The 9,671-nt window shown below is 45.7% G+C and overlaps 4 protein-coding genes across 4 annotated transcripts; 2 read left to right on the top strand and 2 right to left on the bottom strand.

The window, feature by feature from the left end:
- Window positions 1–2,683: 2,683 nt before the first annotated feature.
- Window positions 2,684–3,200, top strand: K444DRAFT_527933 (uncharacterized protein; the record flags this gene model as incomplete). The annotated part of the gene is made up of 2 exons (XM_024874670.1): window positions 2,684–2,880; window positions 2,942–3,200. 2 exons carry the CDS (start codon window positions 2,684–2,686, stop codon window positions 3,198–3,200), a joined length of 456 nt encoding a protein of 151 aa, XP_024737483.1.
- Window positions 3,201–3,696: 496 nt separating this feature from the next.
- Window positions 3,697–5,611, top strand: K444DRAFT_386230 (uncharacterized protein). Its single transcript, XM_024872391.1, has one exon. It carries the CDS (start codon window positions 3,755–3,757, stop codon window positions 5,411–5,413), a length of 1,659 nt encoding a protein of 552 aa, XP_024737482.1. The 5' UTR covers window positions 3,697–3,754; the 3' UTR covers window positions 5,414–5,611.
- K444DRAFT_386229 (uncharacterized protein) lies at window positions 5,612–6,358 on the bottom strand. Its single transcript, XM_024872390.1, has one exon. The coding sequence runs from the start codon at window positions 6,086–6,088 to the stop codon at window positions 5,810–5,812; it is 279 nt and encodes a 92-aa protein (XP_024737481.1). The 5' UTR covers window positions 6,089–6,358; the 3' UTR covers window positions 5,612–5,809.
- K444DRAFT_612334 (uncharacterized protein) lies at window positions 6,119–8,871 on the bottom strand. Its single transcript, XM_024880109.1, has one exon. The coding sequence runs from the start codon at window positions 8,818–8,820 to the stop codon at window positions 6,190–6,192; it is 2,631 nt and encodes an 876-aa protein (XP_024737480.1). The 5' UTR covers window positions 8,821–8,871; the 3' UTR covers window positions 6,119–6,189.
- Between the last annotated feature and the right edge of the window lie 800 nt (window positions 8,872–9,671).

Below are 9,671 nucleotides of genomic sequence, written 5' to 3'. Positions count from 1 at the left end.
CCACAGCGGAAAGGGTTGGTATGCTTCGCCCTCCTCTGCAGGAGCTTTTTAATCGTCTTCTCGGTGTTGATGAGTCGTTTCAAATCTGAATAGGTGGCGATATAATCTATCCAAGTGAGGACATGCATATGAGGTGAGCTGAAAAAGTGATGTAAAGCGTTGGGGATGTCTACATCGGTCGAAGATTTGTGGGAGATGCTCGAACAAAGAGTTGTATGTATAATTCGTAAATGGAGACCGCGCCTTGACTTGAATATTGGCAACTCCAAGCTTTCGGCGTGATAGGCCCCTCAGCTCTGGTCCGTTCAGGTATTTGAGGCACGACATAACAATCTGCTTGTGTGCAATTTTCTTCATAATTCTGAATATAAATCTATGTTTTTTAAGTACTTTTAGAAAGAGAACTATAAGATAAAAAAGATAAGCTTTGTTTTAATCTATCTTAACTTAACTCAACTAAGTTGAGCTTATCTTAAAATTCTTTAAATGAAATGGGTGTCTCTTAGTGACTATTTATTTCTTGTTTTAAATGTTACAAATTTGGGTACAGGCATCACTCTGCAGCTCTTATAGGGTGCTCACGCCTGACCCCGCTTTTGGGCCCCTCGGACCGGGACAATGAGATTGACAATGGTTATTGGTCGCCAGTTGGTCAATTGACACAACCTTCAGTCCAGTCTTTAGAGCTATCGACAAGATGCTCAGGAGAGGTTTTACATGAGTGTCTCACTGTCCAAGATCTGACCATTAGAGTCAAAGCATTTCCCATGCGTTCTAAAACCGGAACCGGGCAGATAGGGCTGGACCAAGCCTCCCTTTCCTGTCGAGGGCCGGAAATTTGATATACCTTGCTGTGTTATCAGTAGATCTGACATGCCCTCTCCACCCGCCGGATTAAGCTGGCCAATTAATTAATGCGAGATTGCGCAGCTATTCCCAAAATCAAACTCTATAGAACTTTAAATAAAACCTCACTAGAAGTATGTTAAAGCGTAAAAATAAAAAAAATATGAGTAACGTATAGAAGTATATAAGTCTATGATATAGATCGCGATTTAATTAAATCGCAACATGCTCGCTAGAAGGTGGTATTATTGAGGGCATTCAGGGCGCTTTTAGGAGGCGAGGGCAACATCGTTGCAGTCGCTGCAGTCTAAAAGTCGCAACCTCGCCTTAGCTAATTTATAAGGGTTTCGGTATTAATTAAGGCTATTTTTCTACCCAGTCATTACTTCTTAGAGAATTTTTCAAACAATTAATAAATATTGTGAAAATTCAGTCCAGCAACGTCAATAGCTTCAAAATTCCCATAGGTTAATTGGCCAGCTTAATGCGGCGGGAGGAGAGGTTATGCCAGATTTACTGATAACGCGGCAGGGTATAGAAGGTTTCACTGGCCAACCGCCCAAACTACTCAACCGCCCAAAATCGCTACCTTCAAAAAATCATAATTCAACACCCACATAATATTTTACTACCAAATCAATTGTTTTCTGAAGCTTTTTTAGCCCCTCAACATGCCTGTAAAGAAAAATCACTATGTCGAATTTCCGGACGATCCCAATGAGCTCTCTGAGAGCGTGCGATTACAGATGGTCCATGACGATTATCTTGATCATAATACCAGCAAGAAGACTAAATCCATTCGAAAATGCGCGAGAGAGCATGGAATTGCATACGAAACCCTTCGAGATCGAATTAATGGAGCGAAACCAAAGGAACAAGATATAGCGGCAAGACAGCGTTTGTCAGGGAGGCAAGAGGCGGTTATTCAGTGTTATATTCGAAAATTGGAAGTATGGGGCTGGCCCCTAATAGTTCATAGGGTTTACTGTATAATAGCGAATTCGGTTAATATTTGGGCTTTTATAATCGAAAAATCGAATAGTATCTAAAGTGCAATTGAATATTTAAGTAATGTGAGCGATTCTTTGTTCCAAGAATTAGGTACTTAAATTTAGGCTTATTACCCCACTAAACGCAAGTTACTAATTCTTATCCCAAAGAAAATTCAATAAGAAATATTATTATAATAATGCAAAAAACCTTCTAATATACTCTCTTATATTAAGCCATATATTACCAAAGAATTTAGGACGTTATATAAGATATTAATTAATTGCATAGAAATTAGTGAGGGGTAGAGATGGCAGGGTAAAAATCAGTGGGAAAATGCCAAAAATGCTACTAAATAAATAATTTTAGTAATACCACATAGTTTTAAAGTAATATATAGCCATTAGGGGGTTGAGAATACTATAAAGTATTAGTATTCAATAGGAATTAAAATTTTATTAAGGCGTTAATTAAATATTAAGATTTTAATTTTGGGCGGTTGAGTAGTTTGGGCGGTTGACCAGTGAACCCTTCTATCAGATTTTCGGCCCCTGTCGAGTCCCACACTGTGGCTTAAGAGACGGTGGCGCAGCACTTCCAGCTTTCGAAAATGCACTTCTGCCAGCAAATCTGAATGGTCCGCTTAGAGTCTGCCTTGCTGCTTGTTGGCTTTGGCCCTCCAGATTTTTTCGGTTGCATCACTAGTGGAAGGAGACCTGCATTTAAACTACTTCGTTTCCCTGTTCCCAGAATTTCGGTCCCTCTCTTTCCCACGTCTACCAACTTAGCACAAGTCTTCACAGTTCGCATCTATAAACTATATTGCAGCAATACGTCCCATGATATTATGGACGAGGCTTTGCCAGGTTGGGAGAAAGACACATCCTCGACATCCGGTCCAGTGACAAGGCCTTCTCTCCGGGCTCGGAATGACCAGAAATGGGACTCGCTTCAGGACGAGATACGCCACATATATATCACCGATGATTTCACACTTCAAAATACAAAACGAGTTATTGAGGAGAAACATGGATTCAAGGCTAGGTACCCGCGTCCTGCCACATTGTATTTCACTTCCAAGAATGAGACTGACATATGATCACAGTGAGAGGAAATGGAAAGAAAAGCTAAAAGAATGGAAGTTCGACAAGAATATCTCAGCCGCCGATATGAGTATCCTAGTAGCAAAAGCGGCAAAGCGGATGCATGATGAAGGCAAAAGGACTGTTTTCTTCCTGGGAGAATCTCAGATCACGCGAGAAAGAATTGAGCAGTTCAAACGGAGAAAATTAACCAGGGAAATTGACGACATATCTGCCGAAGCAGGTAAGTGTGATTACACCACAATAAAAACATGGTATTGACGATCTCACAAAGACACGCCGGAAAACATTACTTACCACACTCCCCCTCGAGATTCTCCAGAGCCAGAAAGGAACAGTCCAACCGTTTCAAAGCGAGACGGTGGTTTCCCATCTTGGTATCCGTATCCTGGAAACAAGATCTCCTTGGATTTCAAGACAAGTGAAGGAAAAGACAGATTATCCACTGTGTTAGAACTTCCTTCCGAGAGTGAGTCCAGTGAGGACGGCTTCTCAATTTTGGAGACGCACCAAACGTACGATTCGAGCGGGATGGATGGCCTGGATGGCCCTGCTCTCACACAGTACGAAATTTCCCCATCTTTTTCTTCCGCATCGAGACTATACAAGATTCATTTCTGGCACAATAAAATTGCCACATCCGAATGTTCTCGCAAGGTCTCGGAATTACGAGACTAATCCACTTTCCCCTTATATTTTACCGCCAGTCAGGATGTTGTGCACATACTTTCAATGATGCTGACCGTATGTTTTCTAGGAATTCGGCTACGATTAATGAGCCTGATCGGCTTTTGGGACATGCATTGGCTGCCCAGATGGATAGGGTCATTTCTCGTATGATTGAGAGCTCCAGCCTTAGAGCCAAACACCCTGGGGCTGTTTCTGGTTTGTCGTTCTCCCATGTCCAGCACCCCAACAATGGACTCGATTATCTTTCGACGGGTGTTCCAAAAGGCCTTCCACTTCATATGACCGTATCAAATACAAGAGGAAACCATGCACGGAATTCGGAACCGCTTGAAGAGAGCGAGATAGAGACTCCGCATTATTTGGTGGAAAAGGAGCTGGATCATCCTTTCCTCGCAGACAGGATCCTGCCAGTACTGGGAACCAACGATAGCAACGAATCTGAAGGCTCCGTCTCGGAAAGTGAATCCTCTACTATATCAGAAAGGGGCATGCAAGCGTTGTCAGCTCGATCTCGGCTCTATTTCCACCAGAAGCAAAAGGCTCTAGAGCTTCGAGCGAACGGCAGGTCCATGGCTGGAATCTTTGAGCATCTCGTCGCTGATAGTGATGAGACAGGCTTGGAATTCTGCCAGAATATGTGGAAGTTATGTTCCTTCTTCGAAAAGGCACATCTTCTAAAAGAGGCTTTGATTGGATTGGAACTCGTTCAAGCAGGCTATGACATAGAGTTCGGAGCTGCCAGTAAAGAGACTATGAGATGTTTTGTTCGTAAAGCACGAATTTTGAGGAGGATGAAAGAATACCGGGATTCGGAGGCCCTCTATCGACAAGCCATCGCAGGATTCAAGGCCCTACGCCAAAGATTGTCTCAGATTAAATGCCAATTGATACTTGGCAATTTCCTCAGGGTCCTAGGGCGGGATTCCGAAGCCCTTCACTTCCTCCTTGAGGCAATAATCGAGAATTTCGTCCTGGCCAAAACAACCGAGGAGAGTAGAAAAGTCGTAGAACTTTTGGATTCTGTCCAAAGATTACACCACAAGATGGAACTTGGGCCAGATTTCGCTGACAATATCTTTCAGCTACAGATTATTCAGCAACAATGGGTCGAAGCGCCGCATCACCTCAAGCTTTGGACCGAATTTGTGGGGATTGGGGCCCATTATTCGAAACTCAAGAAATTTGAACTCGCGGACTTGTGCTTTACAATTCCAGCACCAATCAGGTCCCCTAATAACCCAGCGACTAGGATCCAACTGTTGAAATGTTGCCGGGAGCTTTCTATGCATTACAAACGACAAGGAAAGCTGATCCAAAGCATAGAGCAGTTAGAGAACGCTTTACAACACTTCTCTGCGCTTATCCATCAAAAGTCTTTCGAGAGAACTGATTTCCAGAGGACATTAGTCATGACAGAAGCACTCGAGCAAGAGCTGTTTGCTGCTTTAGGTGAACTATTGGTCGTGACAAAACCTTCTGAGATGCAACCGGTTGTTCAAGAATCGGACAAGGTCCCTCTGTTGGCAATGTGGATGAGGGCCGAGGCTGCTTGGTCAAAACTTGATGCCCATCGCCGCCTTTTTCAGCACAAACCGTTAAGGAATAGCCATATAGATAATCTGCGAGATCGCGAGACGATGGAGCGAAACGATACAGCAAGCATTTCGAGCCATGGATCATCGATGTTTTCTGGCGGCAGTACTAGCTCCAGAATCGGCATTACATATTCTGTAGGCTCCGCTTCCTCCATAGTCAGCAACTCAGCATTCATGGTCCCTTCGTAAGTTGTACTCGGTGTTATTGGCAGAGGGCTGGTGGGAGGAGCTAAGGAACGGCGGAGATCAATGCATGTCTGAACTGTATGTTATGTTGGGTTTTATTGGATAGTGAATGTACGCAGTCATGAAATCTGTCTACCCTTCAGCACTGCTCAACTCTTCCTTCTTTCTTGCCCTTTGGAGCAAAATACTTCTGCGTTCCCTTCCAAACTGTACCCTCTCCCAACTCCAATCCCCACTTTTCTACTAACTAACCCAACGAACTCTTCATTCCTGAAGTCCATTTCCTTCGCCCCCAGAACTTTCTCCACGATCGGCGCAACATCATGGGCCGTGCATACCCTGAAATCCACACTCTCTACTCGCTTCTTCATCTTCCATTCCAACCTTACCTGCAAAAATTCATCGATAAGCTCCGCAAGCATTGTTAGTCCCTTGCTCCCACCGATTTGGGGGAAATTTTATGATCGCGACTTCACAGCTAGTGAAATAAGGCGAGCCGATATATGAGGGATCGACGATTATCTCGAGCCTATCACGAGATCCGGTGTTTGTTTGGTAGCTCCTCAGGTCAAAGATCAAGACATGTATCTTATACCACAGCTCAGGGAGGTTTTCAAATCTTGGATCGTGAATGTGGGTGCGATTGGGAGGTTTTGCTTCATCACCCTTCTCAACCATATGAGCTGACTGTTATTTAGGAGAACATTGTGGGAGGTTTTGGAAAGCTACTAAGGACTTCTCCGACCTGATTACCCTATAATTTTTGGGATCTGCTGATGTTATTCTAGCTGAATGTCCACAAACTCAAACCCCTGCCTCTCAAATGCCTCTCCATGCATGATCCCATGGGCGTAAGAATCTCCGACGAGCACGTATTTGCCGTTTTCCTGCGGACGCAGGACAGACGGGATTTTTGTCCCCGCTAGAATCCAAACCTGGTCACCCGGCCGTATGCTCCTTGGTCCATTACCAAGATAATTCTCACGCGTCCTGAAGATTCTTCTACTGGAGCTGAACATAAGTCTCAGGCGATCGAACTCGCGCTCCGAGAAGGAGTGAGGAGAGCGTATTTTGGGGGGTTGGGTTAGGGCCTGGTCTTCATCGGTATTGGTGTCTTGATGGTCGTCTTCCTCTTCTACCTCAACTTTGCTATCTGCTCTATTGGCCCCATCAGGGCCACTCTGCGGAAATTCGGCGGATTTGGCGAGTTGCTTCATCATGATGTCGAATTGGGAGAGAGCCTGGTTAGCGAGGTTAAGCTTTGAGGGAACTGCGCAGTTTTCCTCTGCCCTTTCTTGTCTCTCGTGTTCCGGTTCTGTATTATTGAAGGAAAGTTGTTCAATTTGGATTGGGGGCTTCTCAGATGCAACTGAGTTCCGTGCAGATTGCCCATCATGTTGCCTGGGCTTCTGCTGTAACTTTTCATTGTTTGGCTGAGGTGATGGTGCCACACTCCCCTGACACCTTTCTCCCTTTATCTCGGTCTTGATTGTTTCTTCGAATGACTTTTCCTCTTGTGGGAATATTGCGGAAGTGTGGTTTACAAAGCGAAACCATTCAGCCTCCTTCTCTGGATCTGAAAGCCCCTCCTCGCAATAATATTCACGATAGGCCTTTCTGTTCTCTTCCATCCAGCTATCGTAAAAAATAGCCTTGAACTCGTCAGAAGCAGGGTAGTTGTTCTCGTCGTAATCGGCAACGAGAGTCCTCCAGAGTACGTCCCCGGGTGTTAACTTCTCTGATGCCCAAGGATAAACTGCAGGAAGACCAGCAGCGACAACGCCCGATTTGCTCAGAGAGAAGCTCTCAGATTCCACTGCCTCCGCGACGACATCCACCAAGGCTCCTTGAACTGTCAAGATCTGTCTGTATACGCTCGACTTTTCAGGTGGCACCCAAAATACGTCGCGCGATGCTGACCAATTACCCTCCTTGAATGGTTTCAATGCCCACATTGATGTCTCATTCAAAGTCAAAGTCCAATCCGGAACCCAAGACGGAAGACTCCGAGGCTTCAGCCCACTCTCTTCATTCTTTGAATAAAGATTTTTCCTTGACAGGAGCTCCAGATCATTGCTAGATAATAAGATATACCACGCAGCCTCGAGGTATACTTCCGCTGTATCCAGGTGATAATTTGGAACGAGGGGTCTGCGGTATGGAGACACAAGGTCAGTGTCATGAACGTCTCTCTTCGCAATGTCCAACACGGCGTAAATCTTATCACGTGGATCACTTGACTCCGACCTGCGCGTGGAGTCGAACATATGCAAGATTGGTACGAACGGGATAATTTCCTTCGAGTTCGTGCCCAGCCGGAAACCGTCAGCTCCATCTCCTAGTCTTGAGCCGTCACCGACACGTGTAGCCTCTAGCCGTATAATGTTGTGAAAGGAACTTCCTACGGCTCGCCCTTTCAATGTCGAGAATAAATTTCGGTCCGAATCTAGTCGTTCCTCGGTGGTCAAGATCGGAGTAAGGTCCTCCAGAAACAACGGCTCGTTGAATTTAGGTCCATCCAACTCCATCCAGGCCCACATATCCATGGAGTCCCCAAGTCTGCTCTCGTAGAGGACACCGGCGGCCTTGCTCAGAGCGGCCCATGGAAACGTCAAGAGCCCGCATTGCATCTGGATTTGCGGTGCGAAGGCCAGTTCCTGCATCACCCAGACTCTCCGAAACCAAGAACGGTGAAGGAAAGCGAAGACAGACCACCAGATGCTGGATGTGATTGGTGGTAGTCCCAGTGATTTACAGCCGTCTTCATCCGTCATTGAGCGACAAGCCCTGGCTTGTAATTGCTCGATTTCTTGCATCTTGAAAATGATCTGAAGAGCTGGTCGTGTGAAGTTATCTTCCGGTCCGAGCCAGATGATTACCTTTTGGGTCTGGCTGTAGATGCGGCCCATCATGCTAACCTGGGTGCTTTTTTCGTCCATGTCTCTTTGGTTGATACAGAGAGCATCGATCCACAGCTCAGTTGGAGGTAGCAAACCAACCTTTCTCGCAGACACCGTCCTCTCATCATTGCCATCGCTGGTGGCTTGAAGCATCCGCTGCCAGGCGCCAAGGAATTCATGTAGGTTTTGCCCTATATTTACGATCCGGTCATCACAAATGACGGGCAGTTGTTGATCCTCTAGGTAGTCGCGCCCCTCTTTTGTTTGGAACACAGATATCGGTCGGCCCCAGGTGTACGAGAGCGCGTCGTATTGCGGCTTGTCGTCGAGATCAACGGTTCTCGTCAACAGACGGATGACAGCGCCATCGCCTACACCGGACTGGAGATGCAACAAGCGGATGGAAGAGGCTGTTGGTAGAGGCCTGTAGGCAAATTTGAGTTGGTCGAGGTCAGTGTCTTGGATAGGATGCCCTGTAAGGGACGCAAACTCCCAGTCTAAAGAATTCATTTCTATGTAAGGATAAATATCCAGGCATAGAGATGCTAAGGTGCGGGGGGAAAGTCTGCGGTGGTTCTAGATATACAAGTATGGTGGGTGTTGGAAATTGGCTTATGTAATACTCCGGTTTCCCGGTAGAATCCCTCCCAGCATAGGGCAATTTAGTAGCCGAGTGCGCTCGAAACAGACACTGAAGTGATGTTGCAAGCACAAATGCCCCTATCCCGTCACTTTATGCCGTGATCTTCGTACTCAGTCGCTAATCACCTTCTGCTCCCTCAGCTGCGCCAGCTCACCTGAGCCGTCAGAGCAACCAGAGCAGTACACACTTAACTAATGAGGCTAGGTGTTGGCTTGGGGCGCATCATCTCGTTTTTGTCAAGTTTTGACAATTATTCCTCTCGAACACAACTACCAAGTTATCTGCAATCTACCTTTCAGACACCGCACACGTCTTCTTATTCTTGAGATTTGTCATAAATTTCACTTTGCTATTACTATTGCTAGACTCTTCGCGAGGCCAAAGACCACATTGCCACAAGACTTTCTCGTAGACAGGCTCCGTGAACAACAAACACATCGATCGGTACTGGAAAGGAAGTCAAGAAAAAGCTCGAAGATTGTACCTTGAAGAGATACAAACACATGATAAAGATGTAGGAATAGGATGTACCTACAAGAGAATTCCATAATACTATATCTTCTTATTATATATTAGGAGGTGTCATTGTTACCGTGCTGCGGGCTGTCAGCCCCCTGTTTAGCACAGCCACATCGACACTTACTCGTTAGAAGGGATAACCCGCCAACCGCCCAAACCTCCTTCCCGCCCACGCCTACCCCACCAAAATTTTCTAGAT

The sequence above is a fragment of the Hyaloscypha bicolor genome (genome assembly GCF_002865645.1).
Source record: "Hyaloscypha bicolor E unplaced genomic scaffold K444scaffold_58, whole genome shotgun sequence".
Classification (NCBI taxonomy): Eukaryota; Fungi; Ascomycota; class Leotiomycetes; order Helotiales; family Hyaloscyphaceae; genus Hyaloscypha; species Hyaloscypha bicolor.
Note: the sequence above shows the minus strand (reverse complement) of the source record. Positions and strands in the feature narration are given on the sequence as shown.